The following is a 27,804-nucleotide window of genomic DNA, read 5'->3' as shown; positions in this document are numbered from 1 at the left end:
AAGAAAAACACAGACACAAAGTAGGTATAGACACGTCAGCATGGGTCACTGTTCTGGCCCCTTCCTTCCTTCAGCTAATGTTTGTTAAGTACCTGCTGAGGTACTGGGCACAGATCCTGCCCTTATGGAGCTCACAGCATGGAGGAGGAGACACGTGAGGCACATGAAGGGAACTGTAGGATGGGTGTGTATTTTAATAGTGGGATGTGTATGGTGTGGTAGAAGGGAACAAAGCAAGTCAAGGAAGGCTGCCTGGAAGAGGTGGCTGAGGCCAGAACAGAACCTGGAACAAGGAGTAGAAGTGAGTCTGGTGAAGAGTATTTCAGGCAGAAGGGGTGATGGTGGGGAGGAAAGAGAACAGGCTGGAAGGCGCACACCCATGCATACGCCTATGTGTGTTGCTGGTGTTGTGTGGAGTGGGAGCAGGGAGAGCCTGAGGCACACGTGTCCTGGAGTGGGGCTAAGGAGTCAGAGCAAGCCTCTGACTGTCCTACGGAGCAGCTAAGAGGTTCCCTAAAGGCCCAAGGAATCGAATCCATTAGTGGTCTGGTCAGCTTGGAGTCACAGAAACATCGGCCTGGGGTTGGCATACGGAGTCAACCCAGAAAGTCCAGGGTGGGTGGTGGGCAGCTGGTGCGTGGACTCTGAGAGGATGCGGGGAGACCCTGCCTCAGTTTCTCTGGGAGCCACCGCTGTTTCCTTCTCCGGGGCAGCTGTGTCCAGAGAGATGCTGGGTGGGGAGCAGGAAGGGATGGGGAGGCGACGTCCTGCTGGACATGGCAGTGTCCTGGGAGCACCAGCCCCACGGACACACCTGGGAGAGGAGGGCAGCTACAGAACATCACACTCCGAGCGCCCTCCCTGCCCCCTCACCCCCAGCAGGCATTTCCTCTCTTCTCTGGGAGGCGTTCTCTAATACGGGGGATCAGGGCCCTCCCCACAGGCTCCCTGTGTGCATCCCGACAGGCAGCAGAGCATCCAGGAGCCCCAGGGGAGCAGGAAGAATCGGAACACAACACGCACCCCAGATACCTGCCACACCGCGGCCGCTGCCAGGTGCCCGGCATGTTGGCCAGCTCCCAGCCGCCTCCCGCGGGATGCTGCAGACTCCCTGGCCAGCAGACAAGGCTTCTGACTTTTCTTGCCTGGCCAGGTCCCTGCTGGGCTGTCTGCCTGCTGTGTGCATCCTCTATCCACCTCCCTGGAGACGTGCGGTGCCCGCAGCCCAGAGGAGTGGAGGGCGGCAGGGGCAGAGAGCGTCTCCATGCGGGAACTGGCATCGTCCCCCTTCTCCTACCAGGAGCCGGAACAGGAGGCCATGCTGGGATGAGTGGGGAGTGAGTTTCAAAGCTGTGTGAGCCAGTATTCAGGAGAGAAAAGAAGTGAGAGAGAAAGGAAGCTCTGTGTGAATAGATACCTGTGTGTCCAGACGTGTGAGCAAAGTGAGCAGAACACACTTGGAATCACGGGCAGCGTGCCTGGGGGAGGGGCATGCAGCCACCAACCCTCCCATCACACTTGGAACCTGGCTCCCAGGAACCCAGAACAAACTCCCCGTCTCAGAGGTGGCCTCAGGCAAAGGTAGGGCTCTCCTGCCAAGAATATTGGGGTGTCCCAGAGTGAAAGGGCGTCCTCTCTGGGGGCAACTTCTTTCCTGAGATTCCAAAGAATGTGTATAGAGTCAGAAGTGATTGAACATAAAAGCTGAGGTTTCTGGAGATGAGCTGTATAGAAACAGGAGTTAGATTTTAGAAGATGCAACCAATTTGTGATCAATGGTCAAGGATAAGCAAATCTGAAATTGAATTACAAGTCATCCGGAGCTTTGGAGGTTCACAGGGGTGCCCGCTTGTCACGGATATGTGGTGGATTGGGAGAGGGAGGGGGTTAAGCTTTGTGTCACCCAGACATTCACCTCCCTGGTGGGGAGCAGAGGAGTCATCTCGTGTCCTTCTCCTTGGGAGAACTCGCTCTGCCAAGGAGTTCTGGCCTCAGGAGCACTGCGGTTGGGGAGGAAGAAAATTTCCTGTATCCTTCTAGGTTCTTCTGGCTGGCTGAATAATTAAATTGACATGAAACAGAGTAACAGGAAAAAATAAAATACAAATTTAATGATACATGTATACATGAACAGAGAAGGAAATGTTTCCAGTACTCTCGCCTGGAAAGTCCCATGGATGGAGGAGCCTGGTGGGTTGCCGTCCTGTGGGGTTGCACAGAGTTGGACATGACTGAAGCGACTTAGCAGCAGCAGCATATACATGAAAGGGTTTCCCTGGCTCAGTGGTAAAGAGTCCACCTGCAGTGGAAGACACAGGAGATTTGGGTTTGATCCTTAGATCAAGAAGATCCCTTGGAGGAGAGCATGGCAATCCACTCCAGTATTCTTGCCTGGAGAATCCCCATGGACAGAGGCGCCTGGTGGGCTGCTATCCATGGGGTTGTGAAGAGGCAGACACAACTGAGCAATTGAGCTCACACGTACATGGAAGAGACAAGGATAACTCATGCACTCACCAAAATGTCCCAAACCTTCACCTTAAAAACCGTCTTCAGCTAAAGACAGAAGAGGATGCTGGGGACAGGGGGTTAGGACTTCAAAGGGAGAGGAGGCAATTCACATGGAGATGGAAATGCCGCTGTATGGTGGCAGTTATTGGCGGGCAGGCAGAGATGGACACAGAGGGGAAGGATAACAGACAGATTCTGCAGGTTCCTCCCTGTCGCCACAGCCAGTTCACACTGTAATTACCTGTGGTGACAGCTCCTTTCCTGGAACGGGTCCTCCTTCTACATTTTTTACCCAGCCAGGTGTTGTTTTTGTTCAGTCACTAGTCTTGTCCAATTTTTTGCGACCCCATGGACTGCAGCACACCAGGCTTCTCTGTCCTTCACCATCTCCCAGAGTTTGCTCAAACTCAAGTCCATTGAGTCAATGATGCCATTCAACCATCTCATCCTCTGTTGTGCCCTTCTTCTGCTGCCTTCGATCTTTCCCAGCATCAGGGTCTCTTCCAATGAGTCAGCTCTTCACATCAGGTGGCCAAAGTATTGGAGCTTCAGCTTTAGCCTCAGTCTTTCCAGTGAATATTCGGGGTTGATTTCCTTTAGGATGGACTGGTTGGATCTCCTTGCAGTCCAAGGGACGCTCAAGAGTCTTCTTCAACATGACAATTTGAAAGTGTCAATTCTTTGGTGCTCAGTCATCTTTATGGTCCAACTCTCACATCCATATATGACTAATGGAAAAACCATAGCTTACACCACGCAGACCTTTGTCAGCAAAATGATGTCTCTGCTTTCTAATATCCTGTCTCGGTTCACAGCTTTTCTTCCAAGGAAGATCAAAGCTTCTTCCTCAGTCTTGAGCCTTGGCTGTTCTCAACTTAAAATAATCTGTGTGCCAAAGAGATACTTTAGGGTGACGAGTCATCGCCCTTCACTGAGAAGCAGCACCAGAGACACAGAGGCTGGATGACCTGGTGCATTTCAGACTCAAACTGTTCAGGGGTAGGCTTAGGTTAGAACAAGAGCTTTGTTCCAAAGGCCTAAGAAAGTAATCATATGGGCATTGCTTCCAGGCTAGGAGTTCTAAGACTTGAGAACATAATTCCATATGGCATTAGGGAGGCTGGCTTGATGGTAAACTGTATTACCCAGAGTTGTCTCCATGTCCAGCGTCCGAGTCAGGCAAGCAGGTCTAGCTTTGTCCCTTCAACCCGGTGAGGATGTGGACTTAGAGGGGGCACCGGCTTCAAATGCCTCTGCTAAGTCCAGTGATAGCATCACTGACTCAGTGGACACGGATTTGAGCAAACTCCAGGGCGACAGTGAAGGACAGAGGGCACTGATGTGTCCAAGGGGTGGCAAAGAGTTGGACCCGACAGCTAGTGAAGAACAGCAACAGCACAGTCCAGTGAGACAGAGGCTGCCAGGGCAAGCGCGCTGAGAAGATGCCTTGCTCCATCAGGCGCCTAATTCATCCAGGCATCCAAACGCGTGTGCACTGTTCATGAATCCTAACTACATTTGTCATTGGAGTTCATGGTCATGGGGCTCAGGGAGCCGGAAAGCTTAAATGATAGGGAAGTTGCTGGGGAGTGTTGTGACCTCATAGTTACCTTGCCTCCGGAATCTGGCTCCATCTCCACGAGCATCTGTGTGCAGGCCAGGCTGCTGCGTGGCTCTTAGAGAAAGGTGCCATCCATCTCCCCTCGACAGACGCATGCCGTGGCATGCTTTGCCTTCCCCTGTCCCTGGAAATCCTCCTGTGTGCACAGCCACAGGCCACCTGTCTCTTGGCCTGCTCCCACCTCATGACAGCTGGGTTTGACCTTCTGAGCCTGTGGAACTTGAGGGAGGTCTGCTCTTAGCGAGGTCTAGATGGGGGAGAGGCCGAGAGCACTGCCCTGAAATAGAGTGAAGGAATGCCAAGGCTGCGCAGCATCTACAGGGGGTCAGTGTGTCCACCACGTGCTTTCCTGCAGGACAGGTGGGGTGGCTGAAGGGCCACGTGGATGTTTGAGACGGGCAGTACTCAGAGGGGTTGGACGATGACGTAGACGATATAGGGATGTCGCTTTACCGAAGCTCTGGGTAGGGTGTTCATGAATCCACCACCTTCTTCTTGAACCTGCCCCCTGAGCCAGGGCCTCAGCGTGTTCTGATGGCAGGGGAGTAGTGGCCACCTGCACACTGAAAGCCACATCTCTCAGCCCCTCCCTGCACGGGCAGACTCCCCATCACCTAGCCGTGTCCTCAGGATCAGGCTGTGGAGGGTTCATTCCCCACACAGTCCCAGTGTGTGGACGGGGGGGGGGGGGGGCGCTGGAGGCTTCCGGCTGGAGAGGCGCCTCTGTGAGGCAGGGGGCCAGGCTCACGGCAGGTGTGTTCTCTCTGCAGGCCCAGGTGCCGTCAGCGAAGTGAGCAATGGGACGTCGTCGAGGAGGGCAGGCTGCCTCTGGCTGCTACCTCTCCTGGTCTTGCACCTGCTCCTCAAATTTTGATGTGAGAGCCGCATCCCCGATGGGGAGGAGCCGCCGCACCGCCAACACGTCAGCGATGGCGACCAACACCAACAAGGCGAGCACCCCTGTTCTAAAGCAGACACGATCCCACCAAATTCAGACAACAGAGCCGAAGGGGACACAAATTCGAGGGAGGGGAACAAAGAATGCTCTGGGAAAACGAATTGAATGAGGACACTGGAAATCACCGTGCAGATACCTAGGTACAGCCGAGTTTTCTTTCTTTTTCCAAATGGGAAGAATGCCCATGGCTCTGGACCCACCCGTAAACTGCATGGCGTGACCTCTGTTACCAGGCGGGCAGGGGCTCAGCTGCTCTGCCCACCACAGTGCCCCCCCCACCAAGGAAAATTCTGGAGTTCGGCCACCCCAAATTCAATCATTCCGTAGAGAAGAACTAACTCAGAGGGAGGCGAGCGGGCCCGTTCCTGGACTGTGTCCCTATTTTGTGTGTGTGATGAAATGCAGCATCAAAAAGATGAATAAAAAGGAAAAAACAAGACGGCCTGACAGCTACAACAATCCCACAATCAACAGTCACAAAAGATATTCTTAAACGTTCTTTTTTTTTTTTTTTTCCATTTTACTACATGGACATCATGGATAATAAGGGATTCTGATTCATTATTAATTTTATTAATTATATTTTCTGATATGAGTCTAAAACTTAGTGCAAAAACAAGACAAAACTAAAAAAAAAAGTACACAGATGAAAGGGGTGAAGGGAAGTGTGTTTGTTAAAGGTTAGACTTGAATAGTGTACTTCTTACCTAGGTTTACAACTGGTGGACCACACACCAGGCATTGACCCCCTGGTGAGGATTTGGCAAATCCACCAAAAAAAAAAAAAAAACCACATGCAATTTAACCAACATCTCCACCAGCGCTACAGATTTCTTCTTATTCTGTGCATTTAATGCAGACAATACTATGCTTCTACATGCTGTTTAGAAACGGAAGGGTGACCTGCACTGTATCTTGAGTTTGCTGACAATGCTTCTTTTGATGACATATATTATACAGTATATATATATATATACATATATTTTTTTTTGTTAGAGTTCTAGCCATTTTCTTTCTCAGCAGGGTCCTTTCTCAAACATTACTGCATGCTGTATATGGCGTTAGCTGTGTGTTGCTCTTCTAAAAGATGATAGAGTTTACTGGTAATTGTGTAATCAGCTCCTGCCTTTTTATTTTCCTGGGTTATTCACATGTCAGAGACATTTCTAAAACGCGAAAAAAGAAAACAAACCACTAACACCAGGCGCAGCATCTTTTCCAGGGGCGGCTCTCGGACGTGAGGGCTGATGCGGGAGGCCCGGCTTCTCCAGCAAGAGCCCTGGGTGTGGACAGACAGCAAGCAGCCGAAGCAACTCCGCAGTCAGTAACCACTCGCTTTAGCCCGTCATGGGAATCTAGGATGCCTTTGTGACCGCTGGAGAATCTAATCCTCTTGGTTTATTTTATTTAATTTCCCACCTTTGTGTGCGTGTGTATGAAAGAGAAGAAAAGGCAGTTTTTAGGTAAACTTTTCTTCGTCCCCCGAAGTCTGGGAACCGGAGGGGCCTCGGGGAGGGGTCCTGATGTGGTGAGGGAAGGTGGGATTGGGGGCTGGGAGGGAAGGGTTGTCTCTGACTTGACATTAAAAAGTGTTCCATGTCCCTCTTCACCTGGTGTGGTACCTCATTGTCAAGCAGGGGGTGTGGGGGAGCAGCACCTGCCTGGCTCAGGCGTGAAGGAGGGTTCGGGCTCCTGACTCAGGCTCTCTGGCCCCCTCGGGGGTGGAGGGGGGCTCCCCGTGGCGTGGGCTCTGACCGCAGGCAGAGGTTCTGGGAAACACTCCTCCATTACAAGCAGGGGAGGTGAGGCTCTGTTGACCACACCTCCAGTGTCTTCAGGAGGACCTGCTGTGTCCGCAGCTCCCCTGGTAACCCAGATGGCAGGTCCAGGGACAGCTTTCACACGTGATTACTTGTGGGTGCAGAGTGCAGCCATCGCCCCCCAAACCTCTGAGACATTGTGCGTGAGTATTGACAAATCCCAAGCCTCATCAGCCAGCGTGTCGGGAACTTTCCACCCAATCCTGCATCCCAAACCTTGCCTCTAGTGACAAATTAAGAGAAAAGGTAGGTGTTAATGCAGAATAGTTTTCAAATAAGTCTAACCTGTTCTGATTCTGGAAATTCAATAAGCAGCTGAAGAGTCACTGAAAGGCAGAAATGAGGTCGGAGCTGAACCATGCAGGGAACACCATGCTGTGTCTTTGGGGGCCAGTCCCACCCGAGAGGAGGAAGTATCGGAAAGCAGTCGTTTCATTTCCAGCGGCTCCTGGCAGCTTTGCGAAAAGCTTGTTGACTTCACGTTTCTTTAAAAAAAAATTCTTTTTTTTTTTTTTCATATTCTTTCCCACTGGTTTATCACAGGATCTTCAACACAGTCCCGCATGCTCGACAGTAGGACCTTGTTGTTATCCGCTCTAAACGTAACATTTTTGCATCTCTTAACTCCAAACTCAGTTCGCCCCTCTCCCACCCATCCCGCGTCGTGTTTCTTTGTGCCCTTTCTGACCTTCCACCTCCACCAGCAGGTGTCAGATACTCCAGCTTCTTCCTGGCAGCGTGGCCCGAAAAAAGTCTGACCAAGCCCCGCAGGTCTGGGCTGCCCTGCAGTCATTCTACCCCATGTCTCGAAACCGCTAAAGGCAAGGGGCTTGTCTCCTTACAGTGAGAGTGGGTGAGATGTACTAGCTTCCGTGTGACCAGAGCTTCTGTAGACACGGAGTACCAGAGGAATTCCATGCAGATTGTGCATCACAGGAATAGAGCGGGAAAAAGGCAGATAATTTCCATACTTCTCAACTTGAGCCCAGAACCGCTCTGAATAAAACATACCAGGGCACTTTGCAGACAGTCTTCTCAGACCTTGCCGGGATGAGAGCACAGCATGACAGGTAACCTCCTCGTGATTCAGAGCTTTCTCGTTCAGATTTACTAAGCTTGATTTACTTCACCCATCACCATCCTCCCAGGAAGGATTCTATCTGTCATGACCAGCTCTGTAAAGTGACACCGATGAGGAAGCTTTCATTTACCTAGTCTCCATTTCCATAGCCCTTCCTATCTCGAGGCTCTTTAGAGGTGTGGTCATTCCCAAGCGTGTATCTGGTAGAGCCAGTTTGGCCTTGACCACTGGGCTCGGCAGCTGGGAGAGCTCCCTGCCCTGCCTCCAGGGGGTCTCTTCTCTTCTTCTGTTTAGTGCAACACACAAGCCGTGAGCTGCTGAATTTCAGTCTTTTTTAAGGCGTGCCTACGAGGCAGGGCCTCCAGCCAGGCTCAGAGTTCAGTCCAGGAGGATGTGGTTTTGATAGGAGCTCATGGGGTGATTCCCTGGCTTCTCTTGTCAGGAAAGAAGCACAGAGAAGGATACTGACAGTGTGTGTGGGTGTTTTTCACGGTGCAGGTGCCCATGGATGACCGTCATTGCCTGCCTGGATTTCAGACATACAGGACCCCTTTGGAACTCAAGTTATGGTCATGCTTCAGGATTCAGTCACCACCTCTAACCTTAGGTTGTCCTTTGGGGAAACCATGATTGTGGTTTTGCAGATTTTATCCTATATTAGTGTGTATGTGTCGGGGGAGCTGCTAATAGTGGGGTTCAAACCCTTATCACTCTAACGACCTGCTGGAAGAGAAACCCATTCATCTTCTTTCAACAGAATATCTGCTCCTTTCCAACCTCACAAGTGCAAGCTGCTTGCTCTTAAGTTCTTGCCGTGAACTCTCTCCCCATCAATGCTTCTCCACAATTGGCTTAGATGTCTACCGTGTTATAGAACTGGTCCAAGGATGTCTGTCTGACAAATGGGATGTGCTGAACTGGAGCTGTCTTTGCCATCGATGAACCACAAATGTTTGCTTCTGTTGCTATGGCTGGTGATAATGATGGTGATGATGAAACACAGTTATCGTTCTTCAGGCTGGAAAGAAGTTCACAAGTGAATGGACCCTGGAATCTGATGGAGGTCCAGAACGCTTCACTGGGACTGACCCTGTCTTAACCTTGTACCTCTGGACCCTGAGTTCAGAAGGGAAAACAGTCTCACTAATTAATCCCAAGAAGGTCCCTCTACTGTGTGAGTTTGTTTAGTAAGAGTGCAGCATCTGGGAACAGCAAATCGCCCCTAGTTTTTTTTTTTTTAATTCTTATGAGGATAAGCATTGGAGGAACTTTTCATTAAGGCAGAGAAGTCTCTGCAGGTGGATAGAAGTGGCTGAGGGGTGAGGTCTGCCCCGTCAGCCTGCCAGCTGCCCTGATACTGCTCACCGAGTGCATATGCACACGACGGTCACCAAACAGCTGAGACTCGGGAGTGCCTGTATCTGTGTGAGGCACTAATATTACCCCCCTCAAGCATTTTTTGTTTATTTTTTTTTATATTTATTTGGTTCCACTGGATCTTGGTTGCAGCAAGCACTCTGCTTTTACTGCAGCATATGGAATCTAGTTCCCTGACCAGGGATGGAACCCAGGCGCCCTGCACTGGGAGCAGGGTCTTAGCCACTGGACCACCAGGGAAGTCCCTTAACGTTTATTTTAAACCAAACCCCAGAACTAATTTGGTTGCAAGCTTACTCCTTGCGCTTTGAGGACATGGAAGCATCTCCTTTGTCATTCCCGTTGTGGCTGAGTCAGGCTGTCCAAAAGCATCGGTGCTCACCCCTCTCGGCTCTTACTTACGGCCATGTTTCCAGGAATGCCCAGCTCTGTCCTCCTCCAAGACAATATGTGCAAGTCAGTAGCTCTGTGATATATGAGGGACAGAGCTCTGAGATCTCTGCTCCTTCATGCTGACGCGCCTCCCACAACTCCCATCTTCTCGCATCAGGTCCATGTCATGGGATGAGAGCAACCTGGCTTTCTGCAAAAAGACTACCCCTAATTCCTGAGCATTCCATAAAGGTCATTTCTTAGAGTGTGTATCTGATGCATTGGGGGCATGAACCTTTATGTAGGAAGCATGGTTTGGCTTTAGTTGTTTGCATGTTGATTTTACCTCCATGCAAGCCTGCAAATCACCTAGATACTTGCTTCTGGCATATTACATGAGTGTGTGAGTAGATTTCCATTCTTTAGGACTCATTAACATTATTTGAAAATGAAGTATTCCTCTGTCATAATATCTATTTGATTAGAACTTCCTAGAAATGTAAGTTGTCTATCAGTTCAGTTCAGTTCAGTTGCTCAGTCGTGTCCGACTCTTTGTGACCCCATGAATCGCGGCACACCAGACCTCCCTGTCCATCACCAACTCCCAGAGTTCACTCACACTCACGTCCATCGAGTCAGTGATGCCATCCAACCATCTCATCCACTGTTGTCCCCTTCTCCTCCTGCCCCCAATCCCTCCCAGCATCAGAATCTTTTCCAAAGAGTCTATAGCTGTACACTTATCTGACTTCTAATGAATCTGATTTTGGGAATTTCTGAATATCAGCATAGTAATTTGGGAAGGAACTGAATTGTTAATCAGTAGAACTAGGTTTTAGCTCAGATTCTAGCTAGACTAGAATCTTTTAGTTAGGCTTCTATTCTCTTTCTTATGTATGAGGTGTCATGATGGAAGATTGCTATATTTTTTCTCTCTTTAAAATGAAATAATCAAGTATTTTTGGATTTTAATAAGATTTCTACAAGAAACATTTTTGGAAAGTTGCTTTTTTTATATACATAAATGACAACTGAAAGTGTGACTCTGGGCAATTTTATAGCCAGTGCACTGTCTTTGTTCCCAGAATGGCTCATAGGAAGGGAAAACACATCAGAGCTGCCAGTTTTGCAGACGTTTGAAGTGGTTCCTCAAGGAGAATTTGAGGGATGGACATCATAGCAGTTGGAAGGGAATGTTTTCTAATAAAAGACAGTGGCTTTTTCTGGGACGAGCAATGATGTTAGCCCCAAGCTATTGTTCAGTTTTGTTTTCTATATGACACACGGAAAACAAGGGGGAAATAAACTGCCATATATCTTAAAGTTTGCAGATGGAACTAGACAAAACTCTCAGAGTTCCCACTGTGTGTGTGTGTGTGTGTGTGTGTGTGTGTGTGTGTGTGTGTGTGTGCATGCCTAAGTATCTGTACACGTGTGTGGTGTTTACTGTAATTACTTAATTCTTCAAAACAGGTGACATCTGTTATTCCCGAGATTCATCTTTAAAATAGCAGGAAATAATAATGAGAAGAAGGTCTCCAGATAAGGTTTTTAATGATCACATCACATCCTCCTGAACAAGTATTCTCCTCAGGAGGAACATTGCCGAAGATCTCATTTGAAATATGTGTGTGTCATGGGCTCAATTCTTCGCTCCCCGCGCTCCCTACACCTTTCTTCTGACACCCTAGACCTTCTGTTTCACTTTCAAATCTTCTGTGAAGAGCAGGACCGAGCTTCTTTCGGTTGCCGAGTTGGAGGGAGGACCAGGTGAAGTCAGACCTCTCGTGCTCATCAAGGGCGGGAGATCACAGGCTCATGTGTGGACGAGGGGTCCTGCGTTCCCTGGGGAGGATGGAGGAGACAGCCAAGGAGAGTGGAATCAGTGATCCAGCCTATCACCAGTCCCACCTATTGCCACGTCATTCCCTTCACCCACACCCACAGTTCTCATCTGTACTGGACCCCTCGGAAAGGGAGGCGGGCAGGAACTGAAACGTACGGCGATAGACATCACCTGTTAAATACAGAATCTTTTCCCTAAATGCCCGTATTATAGTTTAAAAAGTGAGAATGATGGAAATGAAAAGATGAAATAGAGAAGAAATCCAAAAGGCTTAACTTAGCCTTTCTGTACACGGGAAGAAGTCTGCCCGTACAGATGGCAGGTGTGTTCCGTGCTGCTGACGGAAATCCTGGGGAGCAGAGGTGAGGCCCTGCCTCCCGGCTCCCCCAGGATGGTGAGCTCGGCTCCTCCACAGGCTCTTGAAGACATACAATCAGGGTTTGCATATTTAAAGTGGCATGTGGATTGCTTGTCAAGTTCCCCTTGCTTCTTTGAGAAATGGCTAGAGGTGGAGTAAATAGAACAGGACACAGGCAGTGTGGGATGCGCAGCGGGTCATCGCACCTTCCAGGGCCTTGATTTTCCAAGTGGGAAAATGAGCTTTGGCCGCGCTGCTGTCAGGAGTCATCCCGAGGTCTGAAATCCTCAGCCTCCTTCTGTGTCCTCACATAGCTCACATCTGTTTCCAGAATTAAGACAAGGCCACGTTTGAAGCCAAGACAGCACCTTTGGACCGCCGTCAGGCAGCCGTCAGCCTCGTGGTGCTGTATAGGAAACACCCCTTCCCCACTCACTGGGGAAGGACCTCCTTCTGTTGGGATGACATGAGATGGGAAGAAAGCCTGCCATTCTCATGCCTTTGGTTGTGAGGCTACTTTCTGAAAGTCAGAAGAGAAAACACAGAGGTGCTCTCAAGAGAAGAAACCCCCAAAATGTACGAATGCTCAAAATGCTCTAGAGAGTTTTGGATGCTGTGTGAGCTATTTCAAATGCGCCAATGAACTCCTTGTTAAAACAAAACAAAACAAAACAAAAAAACCTACTGTGGGACTTCCTGGTGGTCCGGGGGTTAAGACTTCCCCTTCCAACGCAGGACATGTGGGTCCCATCCCTGGTCGGGGAGCCAGGATCCCACTTGTCTTTTGGCCAAAAAACCAAAACAGAAGCAATACTGTAACGAATTCAACGGAGACTTTAAAAACGGCCCACATCAAGGAAACCTTTAAAAGAGAAAACCTGCTAAGAAATTTCACCCTGGATTTACTTCTAAGTTGCTTCAATTTCTCAAATATACTTGAGAAGAGTTGTGTTCAACGTGCTTTGACATGTAACGAAGCAAACAATTAAAAAGACAAAGCAAAAAGCTGAGCCCCTTCTGGAATCACCCAGGGAGCTGTCCATAGGTTAGAGCCGGTTCTTTAGGAATGGGGACTCAAAGGCATCAGGCTCTCACTTCCAGACTTTCTGCCTCTCAGTGTAGGTCTGACCGCTGTAGGGAAAGGCAAACGTGCTTGTGCTGTGTTTTGTAACAGGGAGTGATTTTGTGATTTTGGCTCTTCCGTTACACCTAACAGCTCATAGCCCACAGTGAGCCAAGGAAATTAAATCGACATTTTTGTTGTGGTGGTTGTTTTCTGTTAGATCTAAGGTAGTCAGATCATTTTACTCAAAAAGAGCTTGCTTAATTCACCAAACACTCGAGTGTTAGGGTTCCAAAATGTCAGGATAGTTCATCCCTCTCGTTGGAATTTCTTCCCCATGTTCTGGATAGGGAATGCCTGCCTTCAAGGGTAAAACATCATCTACTAAGCATGCGATTGAGCCAATGTAAGCACAGCACGTGTGTGAGAGGGTCAGGCAAACCATTTGCCCAGCGCTGGCTCTGAACAAGGAAATCAATATTCCGTAGTGTAATTCACTAGTCAGAAGTAATCGCCCTCGATCACAGTGGCACAAGGGCAGTAAATTCATTACAACCTGTTTGCTGCCACTTCTCTCACGAATCTCAATACCACTGTTTTACAAATACTTCAGACACCCTGGCCTCCTGATCATTTTTGCATTAATATATGTCTTTTTTCACAGCCACATATAGAATCATTTTTCCAAAACGTTGGCACACTCAGAGCATCTATATTAATGCCTCATCATTCCTTGTCTTCAAAAGTATAAAAGAATAATCAATCAGGCAGAGTCCAAGGCATAGGATGATCTGAGCGCCAGGACACTGGGGATCAGACTGGAATTTGTGAATAGAAGCTCGGACTGTTTCCATTAACAGATACTGCAGTGTTGAGGCGCATCCTTGAACCTTTGATGAAAAAGTCTTTCCAACTAGATAACCCAGCCCCCTGGATCACCCACAACTTTTTTAGTAGCATTTTTCTCTGTATTTCCCTGTATTGCCTGTTCTTTCTCCATTTGCTTCTTCCGATGCAGCCCACCTTTGCAGTAAAAACCTAAGACCTAAGCTATCTGAGGAGGATCAGTTTCAAAAATCAGAAAGTGTTCTGTGTTGTCCTAAGACCCCTTTGTTTACACTAGGGGTTCAAAGTATCACTTTGAAGAAAGAAATGTGATCAGTCTGGGCAAGCCCCCGGGAGGATGCATTAGGTGTTCAGTGCCCTGATGTACGCACACATCAGCCTAGACCATTGTCAAGGGCTTGGCTGGCCTCGAGGCTTTCTGTGTGGTAAGTTGCACTAGTGGATCCCAGTTACTAGGTTAACAGGAAAGTTGTCTACACTCAGGCACTTTTATTCAGCCTCAGCCACCTAAAGAATGACCCAGATTAGCCACACGAACAGAGCAAAGAACTCCAAGTTCCATCATTTCAAAAGTTCCTTGAGGAATGATGTCAGCAACATGGCGGATAAGACATATTTGTCTTATCTCTCCGTCTCCAGGACAACAGCTCAGCATCTATCCAAGGAAAAATGTTCCTGCATGAAGTTATATGCCTAGGGGCTTGGAGGAGATTTGCCCACGCATGCATTGCGTGTTAGGCACATAGATCTCAGTCCTGGCTGTGGGCCATGCGGTTGTCTGTGAATTGGGCCCAGTCCCTTTCAGCCGTGTTCCAGAGGAAACTTGAGCTTTAGGATCACCCATGGGAAAGCCAAAGGGAGGCGTCACACAGCTAGACTTTGCAGAATCAAGGGAAGGCATATAACCTGAGGACTTCTGCCCCAGGAGAGAGCAAAGGGCATGGGGCAGTCATCTCTGCAGAAGGTCTTAGCCTCAGTATGCATGGCAGGGCCAGGCATTTCTCTCCCAGAGTCACTCCGTAAAGACAGGAGGAAGTGACTGCCACTTTAAATGTGAAGTTAGCAATGCAAAGCTTCGAGGGATGTGAAAAATAGACACACATGACCCCCATAAATGATCACGATAATGCTCCAGTGACCCACCCCCAAGACATGGGGTCTGCAATCTTCCCAATAATTCAAATAACTGTTTTAAAAGCTGCTCATATTGGTTTTGGCAAAATTTTTTTGGATATGACAGCAAAAACACAAGCAAGAAAAGCAAATGTAAATCAGTGAGACGATGTTCCAAAGCTAAAAGTCTGCAAAAAAAATTGGTCAGCACTATATATAAAATAGATAGCCAAAAATGACCTAGTGTATAGCACAGGAAATTATATTCAATATTTTATAATAATCTAGAAGGGAAATCTGAAAAAGAATATATATATGTATAAATATATTTTTTTCATATACATGCATATAACTGGATCATACTTGAAACTCACATGACATTTAATCAACTATACTTCAATAGAAGAAAGAAATAATCAACAAAATGAAAATGTAGCTTACAGAATAGGAGAAAAAATTGCAAACCATGTATCTGATAAGGCTTTAAAATATATTAGCAATATATACAACTCAATCGCAGACAAAAATTCCCTGATTTTTTAAAATGAGAAGAGGAACCGAATAGACATTTTTACAAAGGAGACATACAAATGGCCAACATGTACATGCAAATATGCTCAATATAATTAATCATCTGGGAAATGCAAATGAAGCCCACACTGAGAATCAGCTCACACATGTTAGGATGGGTGTTACCAAAAGATTAGAGAACAAGTGTGGGCGAGGCTGTGGGGAGAGGAAACCCTCGTGATCTGTTGGGAGGAATATAAACTGGTGCAGCCACACTGAAATAACAATGTGGGGTTCCTCAAAAAATTGGAAATGTTAAACGCGTGTAAGAATTAAAGATTTTAAAATTTAAAAAATAAAAAAATAAATAAAATTAAAAAAATATATATATATATAAAATAAATAAATAAAAAAGAAACTCCTAAAAAAAAAAAATAAAAGTCAGCAGCATTCCTAAAAAAAAAAAAAAAATTGGAAATGTAACTACCATCAGTTCAGTTCAGTCTCTCAGTCGTGTCCGACTCTTTGCGACCCCATGAATCGCAAAGGCCTCCCTTTCCATCACCAACTCCCGGAGCTCACTCAGACTCACGTCCATCGAGTCAGTGATGCCATCCAGCCATCTCATCCTCTGTCGCCCCCTTCTCCTCCTGCCCCCAATCCCTCCCAGCACCAGAGTCTTTTCCAATGAGTCAGCTCTTCCCATGAGGTGGCCAAAGTACTGGAGTTTCAGCTTCAGCATCATTCCTTCCAAAGAACACCCAGGGCTGATCTCCTTCAGAATGGACTGGTTGGATCTCCTACAGTCCTGCAATAGCTCTTGTGGGCATGCATCCAGAGCAATGAAATCAGGGTGTTGAAGACATGTTTGCATCACAGTGTTACTCACAATAGCCAAGACATGGAAACAACCGCAGTGTTCCTCTATGGCTGAATGGATAAAAAATGCTGTGATAATGCATATGGTATATATATCACAGATGTGCTGTGCTTAATCACTCAGTCACGTTCGACTCTCTGCGACCCCATGGATGGACTGTAGCCCACCAGGCCCCTCTGTCCATAGGATTCTCCAGGCAAGAATGCTGAAGTGGGCTGCCATGCCCTGCAGAGGATCTTCCCAACCCAGGGATCAAACCCAGGTCTCCTGCATTGCAGGAGGATTCTTTACTGTCTGAGCCATTAGGGAAGTCCATATCATATATATGCAATGTATAATATATAGTGTGTTTGTAAAAATATGTATATATATATATATATTTATATACAATTCACCACTTAAAATAAGAAAAGCCAGTCATCTGTGACACCATGATTGGACCTTGAGGGCATTGTGCTAAGCCAAGGGACTTCCCTGGTGGTCCAATGGTTAAGGCTCTGAGGTCCCAGTGCAGGGACCCAGGTTCAGTCCCTGGTCAGGGAACTAGATCCCATATGCCGTAACTAACTGTTTGCATGCCACAACTAAAGATCCTGCCGAAGACCCAGCACCGTCAAATTAAGTAAACGAATAGATATGAAAAAATATGTTAAGTGAAATAAGTCAGCAGAGAAAGACAAATACTGTACAATAGCACCTAAATGTGGAATCTAACGAAGCCTAAACAAACGGAGAGTAAAACGGTGGTTTCCAGGTGTCAGTGGGCAAGATAAAGGGGATGGCGTTCAAAGGTACAGGCTCCCAGTGTCGGGGAGGATGGATACACGAATATGTATAGCTGAGTCCCTTAGCTGTTCACTTGAAACTATCACGACATTGTTAACCAGTTATATCCCAATACAGAATAAAAAGTTGTTGTTTTTTTTTTTTTTTTTGAAGTACAAACTCCCCGAGATAATATAATGAGCAAGTTTGGGGAATTTAATGCAGCGTGGTGACTGTAAGTAACAATACTATCTATTATACTTGATTCTTCATCAGAGTCTTATACTTGAAAGTTGGAAATTGTGTGACATGATGGAGGTGCTAACTAACCTCACTGTGGTCCTCATTTGGTAATAGATAAGTGTAACCCATTATCAGTGTAATCCTTAAATTTACACATTGCTATTTGTCATTTATAGCTCAATAAAGCTGGGGACTGGCATTTCCCTGGTGGTCCAGCGGTTAAGATTTCACCTTCCAGTCAGGGCGTGAAGGTTTAATCCGTGGTCGGGGAGCTAAGGTCCCCGACATATGCCCTGTGGCTGGAAAAACCAAAACAGAAACAGAAGCAATATTGTAACAAATTCAATAAAGACTTTTAAAAATGGTCCACATTTTTTAAAAAGACTATCTTTGCCTTAGAGCAGAAATCAGCAAACAAACAAACAAAATTAAATTAAAAAAAAAAAAAAAAGCTGGGCGTATTCCTTAAGGGAACGAGAAGATCATATTAAACTCCAGATGGCCAGTTGCTCTGTGCCTTCTGGTGAGAGAGACAACCAGCACAGTCTCAGTGAAAGTTTCCACTTCAACCCTTACATCACGAGAACTTACAAATCCCTTTCAGAACTTTAGGTCTCCGCAGAGAGTTGAAAGAGAAATTCAGTAGATGTTTGTTTTTCTTACTGAATCTAAGTTTATATAACGACTTCTTTCAGTCCCATAGTTTTCCTTACGTTTCTGAATCATGTTATCTTCTTTCTGGTGCACATGTTCCTAAAAGTAAACAAGACCTCTCTGGAAATCAATGCACTGCCTCAGTGAAAAGCAGTTACACTGGAACTGGATAAGAAACCCATGTTACACTGCCTCATTGTTTATGCAGGACCTAATATGTTCCTGACACTGTGCTAGGTGTTGGGGATGGAGTGAAGTGCAGCCGAAGCCATTCCTCCTCCGGAGATGTTTCCAGTCTGGTGGGTGAGAGAGTCAGCACTAACATTATCATACACACACACACACACACACACACAACACCCAGCATTTCACAACCCACGGTAGTTTTCAATTCATTTTGTAGATTCAGACAACCCACCCTTGGGGCACTTCTCTGACTCTGATTTTCAGATCCCTGTGTCCAGGCATAAGGAGGCACAAGGTCACTAGAGGTGAAGCCAGGATGGTAACCCAGGGGCCTGACGCTGGAACCTGCACCTTCCGTCTCTGAGCTGTCCGGGCTTCCAAGAATACCACTTGAATTCGGTGCTGAGCTTCACGTTGAACTCTGTGAAGATGTGTCTTGCACTGAGCGGCATGTCATAGCTTAGCTGGCATCTCTTCCTTTCTCGTGGCACACAAACTGACAAATGAGCGGATGGGCACAGGAGGACCAGCATCTCTGCTCCAGTCCTTGCCCTCAGGAGAGCAGCACACACACGCAGCACGTTGAGTACTGAGATCTCTGCAGCTATTTTTATTACCGTCATTTGGACTTCCCAGGTGGCATCAGTGGTAAAGAACCTGCCTGCCGATGCAGGAGACGTGAGAGACACAGGTTTGATCCCTGGGTCTGGAAGATACCCTGGAGGAGGGCGTGGCAACTCACTCCAGTATTCTTGCTTGGAGAATCCCATGGACAGACGGAGCCGGGTTGTGTACAGACCATGGAGTTGCAAAAATTTGGATACAATTTGGCATGCAAGCACTTACATAATTAATTATACATTAATTTATTTAACAAAAAAGAACTTAAGGGCAAGTTATATTATAGTACCCCTCTTGGTTTAACATTTCTTGATGACTATTAAGAATTTTTATACTCAAATATTTCTTCAAAAATGCTATCGTGAGATTTTTTTAAGGCATTAAACAGGTGCCATTTTCCATCTCTCTAGATGGTTTGAACTAGATGGCTTTAATTTAAGCCACTATGATTATTATTCTCTGTGAGTCACACCTCTAAACACAGCCTGATGTTTTCTTGTGTTAAAAGAAAATGAAATCCCCACCAAGTACAGGTAACGCTCTCGTTTCTATTTGTTTGTCTGTATTTTATTCATTATTTTAAGTGGCTGATTTGGACTGGACATTTAAGGGTTTGCAGCATACTAGGAATAACTGCCTGGAAAATCCTGCACTAGTCACAGTATTGAAAATAAAAGTCATTTATTCTTTGCAGTTTACAAAGTCCTTTCACATACTCTATCTTATCAAATCTTATTTAAAGCTCTCCATCACTATGGAAGGGAAGACTGGCCTTTCACACTCGGTACCTTCTTCATTGCTTCCATCTCTCTTATACCACCCTTTGGGCTCCGAAATGCCTACTTTGGACCCAAAGACATGAATTAGCCAAGGAGATAGCAAGGGTCTCAACAAACGGGGAATTGCCTTCTTAGGTGAGAATGAGCCCTTGATTGCAGACAAGAACCACTAACATGTGTTCCATGATGCTGCCTACAAACACCAGTTCAATTCAGTCACTCAGTCTGACTCTTTGTGACCCCAAGGACTGCAGCACGCCAGGCCTCGCTGTTCATTGCCAACTCCCAGAGTTTACTCAAACTGATGTCCATTGAGTCAGCGATGCCATCTAACCATCTCATCCTCTGTCGTCCCCTTCTCCTCCGCCCTCAATCTTTCCCAGCATCAGGGTCTTTTCAAATGAGTCAGCTCTTTGCATCAGGTGGCGAAAGTATTGTAGTTTCAGCTTCAACAACAGTTTCCTTTAGGATGGACTGGTTGGATCCCTTTATAGTCCAAGGGACTCTCAAGAGTCTTTTCCAATGCCGCAGTTCGAGAGCATCAATTCTTTGGTGCTCAGCTTTTTTTGTAGTTCAACTCTCACATCCATACATGACTACTGCAAAAACCATAGCTTTGACTAGACTGACCTTTGTTGGCCAAAGTAATGTCTCTGCTTTTTAATATGTTGTCTAGGTTGGTCATAACTTTTCTTCCAAGGGGTAAGCATTTTTTAATTTCATGGCTGCAGTCACCATCTGCAGTGATTTTGGAGCCCAAAATATAAAATCTGACACTGTTTCCCCATCTATTTACTATGAAGTGATGGGACCAGATGCCGTGATCTTTGTTTTCCGAATGCTGATCTTTAAGCCAACTTTTTCACTCTCCTCTTTCACTTTCATCAAGAAGCTCTTTAGTTCTTCTTCGCTTTCTGCCGTAAGGGTGGTGTCATCTGCATATCTGAGGCTATTGATATTTTTCCCTGCAATCTTGATTCCAGCTTGTGCTTCATCCAGCCCAGCGTTTCTCATGATGTACTCTGCATACAAGTCAAATAAGCAGGGTGACAATATACAGTATTGATGTACTCTTCTTTCTATTTGGAACCAATCTGTTGCTCCATGTCCCGTTCTAACTGTTGCTTCCTGATGAAGACCAGGGGCTTAGAGACAATCCACAGGGCAGAGCCTGAGTGACAGGGGCCCCTGAGCCGGGGACATCTGTGACCACCTCTCTCCATGTACCCTAGGATTTCACGCACAGACACACACACATGGACTCTGTGTGCTAGGACAGAGGTTGGGAACACTGTATACTTCAGAGTAGATTAGACCTTCCATCTGGGCCCTAGAAATCCAGGCCCACTTCCCTGACCAAGTCTGTGGTGTCCTCGCCTCTGTGCAAGAAATGTGCAGTCGAGCCGTGGATGGAGCGCACTGCCTGCATGGCTTCTGCTGGGCCCTGTGTTTTTCTGCAACAGAGATGCTAAAACAATCTCACCGTTCAAGTCCATGTGTGGCCCTGTTCTTGGAGATTCCAGGCCAACCCAGGTGCAGTAAAAAGCTTCGGGCTTTGGAAAATTCCTTTAAATAACCTCAGGATCTCTGGGAACTAAAGCTCAAAGCAAGATGATACTACCAATCCTCACTCTTCCTGCTCCCCATCTTCCAGGGACCCGAGAGGACTTTCTCAGACATCCCCCTCTGCTAAGATGAATTGAGAACTAGCGCTGGTGTGGCCAGAACACATCCTCTGTGGTGAAGCAGGCTCTGCTGATCCAGAGCAGGTGTCTAAGCCCCATGGATATGATGTGGGGACCAGCCCTTTATGTTAAACAGGATTAGCAGCCCAGCCATTAACAGAGCTATAATGCCAGAGGCTCTAAGACCCTCCAGGAGCCCAGGACCTCTGGGAGATTTTACCTTCCATTCCACTTAAATCCAAGCGGCTTTAACCCCGCCGGCAGCTCCGGAGTTACTGCGGAGGCTTAGGGAGAAGCTGTTATGAAAAGCCAAGGTTGTTGCTAAGCGAAGGGAGTCTGGTGGAGGCAACTGACAGCGTCACAGCAACACCTGGTTAAACTGAAATTGACAGGGGAGCTCCTCTCTGCTCTGAGCTGCTTTTGTGAGGGTTAGAGTTCTATCTGCCTAATACTAAAAAGGCAGTAAGCACAGAGAAGCTTGGTTCCTCTAGACATGTGTGTCCCCTACAGCATGGACATGGTGAGATATATGACAAACTGGGGGGTCATCCTTGGGAGTCAGGGTGTGGGAGGCCCCCAGCCCATGCTCACCATTCCAGGCTGTCCTGGGTTGAGCAGAGGTGGGCTGCACAGAGAGGGCAGACCCTGCACCATAACATCCTCCGCCAGCCTCATCCAGAGAAAGGAGAGTACAGGACAAATGGCCTCTACCTGGTCGGTGAGAGGGCAAGGCCCCAGGCATCTAGGGTGTGGGTGGTTTTGCATCTGGGGAGCCTGGACCAGTTGGTCAGCAGGCCTTGCTTTCCCCTAGGAGCCACACCGCGGTCTCAGGAGATCTGGGAGTCTGCTCACGGTCCTGATCTCAAGGTAGTCTCCTCATGACAGCACTGATGTACAGCAGAGATTTACTTTAAAGATAACGTAGTTCGAAAGGACACATGTACCCCAATGCTCATTGCCCCACTACTTACAATAGCCAAGTCACGGAAGCAAACTAGACGTCCATCAATGGTCCATCGATGTCAATGAATATAGATGTGGTGCATAGTCACAATGGAATACCACTCAGGCACAAAAATAACAAAATAATGTCATTTGCAGCAACATGGATGGGCCTAGAGATTATCATACTAGGTGAAGTAGGCCAGACAGAGAAAGACAAATAACATATGATATTGCTTACATGTGAAATCTAAAAATATGCAGATAAGCTTACTTACAAAGCAAAAACGGAGTCACAGACTTAGAGAAGAAACTTACAGTTACAAGGGAGGAACAGCGAGGGGTGAGGGATAGGTGGGGAGTTTGGGATGGACATGTATGCAATACTATCTAGTAAAATAGATACCCAACAGGGACCTACTGAACAGCACAGGGAATATGTATAGATGCATGTGTATGTAAAACGGAATCACTTAGCTGTGCACCGGAAATTCACACAACATTGTAACCAACTATACTCCCATCTTAAATAAAGATGCAAAAGAATAAAAGATAGCAGAGTGTCAGGATAGCCCAAATGGTGTTGCACAGATTCTAATGAGGGCGGGTATTTAAAGGAGACTGGGGAGAGGGTGGTTGGAAGGGCCCGGGCATTCCATTGAGTCGGGGCAGGAAGACAGGATTTGGACAACAAGAATATAAGGCCTTCCAGCAGGGAACCCACACGTGGGAAACTCCAAGGTGAAAATGGACCGCACAGTTAGATCTTTCTGGAGTGAGAAGAGACAAGAGATGGCTGAGACTGGAGCATTGCTCAATTTTTTCCTTCCCCAAATGCACTTCCGCAAAGGCGACAGAGAGAGGATGAGGACGAGTGCACTCAGCTTACTGCTGCGAAACTTTGACTGCAAATCCAGCTGTGACCTCTGCCCTGGAGCTGGGCCAGCTGTCCTGTGGGTCACGGGCCAACTGGCTGCTGCTTAAAGGCTCACTACCCTGACTGCTGGAGAAGCTAGTTCCTGCTTTCTTCCTTTGGCAGAACTTGCCTCTCTCCTCCTGATTAGAGTAGTAAGTTCTAACGGGATGAAAATATAATGGAAACTAACAGAAAACAGGAAACAGAGTGTGCCATTCCAAGACACTGTGCTTTAATCAGATCCTGGTGCCCCAGGAAACGAACCCATTCTATCTGCTGCTGTTCACGGACACAGAAAAGCCTCCAGTCAGCAGGACCTGGTCTGGGCCACCCTGCTCTGCCAGGCCTTGGGTGTTTAGCTTGAGTATCTTCCTTCTGTCCCTCTGAACCAAGCTCCTTCCTTCTCTCCCGTGCTCTGCACCCAGAAGGCTGGCCTTGACTGCTGGCCTCAGTGATGAGCCCTGCAGCCTAGCTTTAGGCTAGAGGCGGCTCCTGGGGCCACCTAGAGGAATCCAGAAGGGAGAGGAGGGAGTGGTTGGGGTTTTCTTTCCTGGGCTGCGGTTGGCACAGACTAAGTGCGTCCATAAATTCAGGCCTCAGCTCCTACCTGACAGCTGTCTCCATGGTGACAGATCTACCCAAATTCTCATAAGCACTCCACGCCCTTGACCTTTCAGGCAGAAGGATTGCCAGAGCTTCGCACTGTCCCTGGGGCTGTGATGTCTCTCCATCCCCTGAGGATTTTCCTTAATACCAAACATGTGACTCTATCTGAGTCCTTATTTAATCCCTCTTCAGCTTCCCTCTTTCGGACTTGTTTCCTGCTTCTTCCCAAACTCCCAGATGATCCAGACACAGCCTGACTGTGGAGGGTCCCAGGAAGTTTCACGTACGGGGGCTGGGGTGTCCAAGAGCAGCAGAAGCGTTCAGGGGCCATGCGGCATCCAGCACGGAAGAGCTTCCGCATTTCAGCAGCTTCAGTCATCACACAGGTGCGTGCTGGCTGCCATCAGCCCCGTCCTGAGCATTAACTGCTCCCGTCTCATTTTTCACATAAAGAAACCAAGACTCGGGAAGGTCAAATGAAATGGCCCATTATAATTTTCCTGTCTGCGAGGGTTTGGGGCTACAGCTCACGAATCCTTTCAGGATGGTGAATGCCACATTCTATATATAAAACCATGACATATAAAGGAAACATGTAAGAAATTCTTTCTAAAGGGTCAGAACCCTGAGTGCATTTATGTCTTTTACCTGTGATTTTTTTTTTTTTTTTTTTATCACCAACTCAACGAATTTAGTTTCTCTGCTCCCTGGGAAGAGACTGTATGATAACAGAGACCTTACCTAATTCTTTGTTTTGGTACAATGTCTAACATGTTTTGGGCATTTAATGAATGTCTATTAATAGCATCTATCCACAGGGGCTCAGTGCTCAATGTGATCACTTGCTGCTTCATATGTGGACGTATAATACGAAATAAGAGGGTCACTTTCTTCCAGGTGACATCGTGGGTCAGCCTTCGAGTAGACTCTCAGAGGCTGTGTCACCCAGCTCTCCACCCCGGGCAGTGCTGGGCTCTAGCTGTGCATCATGGTGGTGTTGCTCACAGACACCCCTGCATAGGTGCCTAGCGGGCCCTTCCCAGGGGCTATCAGGCTGGCAGCACCTCCTCGTGTCCAGTCTAACCCGTTACCCTCTCTGCGCACACAGTGGGCAGAGAACCAGTCACAGCCAGGCAGGAGGAAGTGGGTGGGAAATGGAAACATACTCAGTGGCGAATGACAGCCAAGGGCTGGGAGACTGAGCGCTCACTCCTCTCGAGCTGAAAGCAGAAGGATGAGACCTTTTGAGGTCGGTCCTGTGTGCCTTCCTCCCCAACACAGGAGCAGACGCTGAGCCTCCGTTGTGTTTCAGGCGGTGTATTAGGTGCTAAGGATATAGGAATAAGCACAAACATAAAAAGACAACATAGAGATGAATTCCAACCATGAGGAGACTTCTGTTTAAAAAGGATGAAAACTAGGGACTTCGTTGGCAGCCCAGTGGTTAAGACTCCAGCCTTCCACTGCAGGGGGCCCGGGTTCGATCCTTGGTCAGGGAAATTCCCACATGACACATGGCATGGCTTAAAAAAAAAAAAAATGATGATGAAAACTAGAAAACAGTCCCATGATTAGTGGCTAATTCCTTCCCATATTCTGAGAGCACCTATTGTTTCAGGAGCCTGGGATATGAACAAGAGAGCTTTGGATGTTTGCTTTCTGGCAGTGAACTAGAGTTAACCACTAGTTCTAAAAAAAAAAAAAAAAATCAGATGGTTATTTAAATACCCTAGTACCCACAGAATCAGGTTCTGATAAGATTAGATGAATCACTATAAAAAGAACACTTTGAAGATTGCCTGTGTATAGAAGAAGCAATACAGAGGGTCACAAAGGAGAGGTACAGAGTGAAATGAGAGAAGTCTGGGGTCTAACCTGCTCCTGGGGAGCAGAAAAGGCCTCCTGGAGGAAATGTCATGTAAGCTTGGGTCAGGGTTAGGCTGGGAGAGTGCCCCCAAGCAGAGAAATCGGCATCGAGCAGACACCGTGGAGCAAAGAGCTTGGGACAGGATGGTTGGGGTGCAGGTGAGAAGAAGGGGGTGATGAGGAAGGAAGCTGCATCCACCCTCAGGGAGCTGACCAAGCACAGCCCTGCCAGCTGGGTGGGCAGTGGGCTAGAGTCCAGCCCCGACGGCAGGGTCCAGCCAGTCTCCCTGGAGCACTCCCCGCCCTCTGCCTTCTCTCTGTTCAACTCACGGAGAATGAGGTCCCAGAGGCCCAGAGAATTGAAAGACCTCACAGTGGAGACTCCAGGACTGTCACTTCTGTGATGCTAGATGGGAGGGATTCATACTGTGGGGACTGGCATGACCTCTCAGGGACTCACCCAAGCACTTATTGGGTGTCTAAGGGAGACCACCCAATATTTCTCATGGTACATTTCTGAATTGACCCCAAGTAGCTGACGCTACCTCAACCAAGAAGGAAAAAATGAACATGTACATTTCATTTCAATGGTAGACCTCTTCCAAAAGCTTTTAGGATAACCCTGATCCAGGGAACTCATTTTAGGAAAGCGCACTAGGTAAGGACCTGCACCCCTAGCCCTGGTGGAATAACAGATTTATTCTCCCACCTTATGATCTGGGCCACAGACTGAATACAGGAGCCCAGATTTCACTCCCTGAAAGATAAAACCAAGGCAGCAGGGAACAGCCGTCCTTAGAGAAAGGAAACAAAAGAATTCGGTCAACAATCACCCCAGATCACTGCTCAGAAAGAGTTCCCAGGCTTCAGTGCAGGGGGCAGAGACCAGCATGGGGCTGGCAGTCTCCTGACACAGCTGGAATTCACAGGCAGAGCATCGAGAAAAGAAAGCAGCCCAGGCCCACTGAGGGGTCTTCAACTGAGCAGGTATGTGCCTGGCACACCCAGAGCCCGGAGAAATCTGGCATGGATTAGGCAGAGGAAATGACAACACAGCACCCAGGGATGGGGACCCTCCAGGCCTACCAGACAGCATAGAAAATCCTCCTAATACAGAGCTGCCTTGAAAATAATAAGTGTCTGCAGCTTAACACCCAAAGCATGTGCATCCTGCTTCTGGATCCACCAACGTGGGTGCTCCTGGTCCATTTCAGAGGCAGGCAGCATCCGCAGCACTTCTGAACCCAGAAGGAGGCTGCCTTGGCCATGTCTGCTGTTGGTGTCCAGATCTGCCCTGGACATGGGCGCCCCTCTGAACTCAGAGAGGACAGACACTGGGGGCCCTGCCTTTTCACCACGTTGTCCTGGAAGTCACACATCACATCTGCTCTCATTGTTGCAAGGAAGTTGTCCCGTGGGCCACTCAACATCAGGGATGACTCTGCTTGAAAGGAAGTCTCTTCTCGTCATCCAGGAGTCTTGCCTCCTGGACGCAGAGGAAAGTCACAGGGTTGTGAGTGGTTTCAGTGACTGATTCCAGAGAGAAGGCTGAGGGGTGACTGGCGGGAATTGATATGCTTGTCATCTAAAGCTCAAATCCTGCTGTGTGTTTGTTAAGTCACTTCAGTCACGTCCTACTCTTTGTGACCTTATGGACTGTAGCCCACCAGGCTCCTCTGTCCAGGCAAGAATACTGAAGCGGGTTGCCATTTCCTCCTCCAGGGGATATTTCCTACCCAGAGATTGAACCTGTGGCTCCTGCATCTCCTGCACTGACAGGCAGATTCTTAACCGCTGAGCTGCCTGGGAAGCTCCCAAAGCACCAAAATCAAAAGCTCAAATCAGGACCTCCCGCAAAAAGCGTATCTCCTTCCTGGCTGAGAGCCCAGCATCCCGTAAACAACTACCATCTTTGTCATCAGATGTAAATCGGGCTCCCGAACTCTGATGAGCTGCTAAGGAGGGTTGACATCTCAGGAGCAGATTTGCTCTTGAGCTGGTCACTATCACTCTATCACTGACCAGTCCTGGAGGAAGTAAGTGACAAATTCGTTTTAAGCAAAGTCCTCAGAATTAAAGATGCAGCGTCTTCCCCTTCTGCCCCTGTTCAGGGATGACATACATGTTGATGTCTTCAGCACTGAAGAGTCACAGTGTGGGGAAAATGAATGTCTACCCCTTCCGG

General features: G+C 47.6%; 1 protein-coding gene across 5 annotated transcripts in view; it reads left to right on the top strand.

Moving 5' to 3' along the window:
* Positions 1–6,699, top strand: part of NTM (neurotrimin) — a 959,643-nt gene extending 952,944 nt beyond the window's left edge. For all 5 annotated transcript variants that reach the window (XM_013975868.2, XM_018043575.1, XM_018043572.1 and 2 more), the window contains one exon: positions 4,903–6,699. In XM_013975868.2, the coding sequence (XP_013831322.1) occupies positions 4,903–5,006 (104 nt within the window). In that variant the 3' untranslated portion in view covers positions 5,007–6,699. The remainder of the gene's footprint in view (positions 1–4,902) is intronic.

This window comes from Capra hircus, chromosome 29 (assembly GCF_001704415.2).
Source record: "Capra hircus breed San Clemente chromosome 29, ASM170441v1, whole genome shotgun sequence".
Classification (NCBI taxonomy): domain Eukaryota; kingdom Metazoa; phylum Chordata; class Mammalia; order Artiodactyla; family Bovidae; genus Capra; species Capra hircus.
The sequence above is the reverse complement of the archived record's forward strand: the minus strand, read 5'-3'. Positions and strand labels throughout refer to the sequence as shown.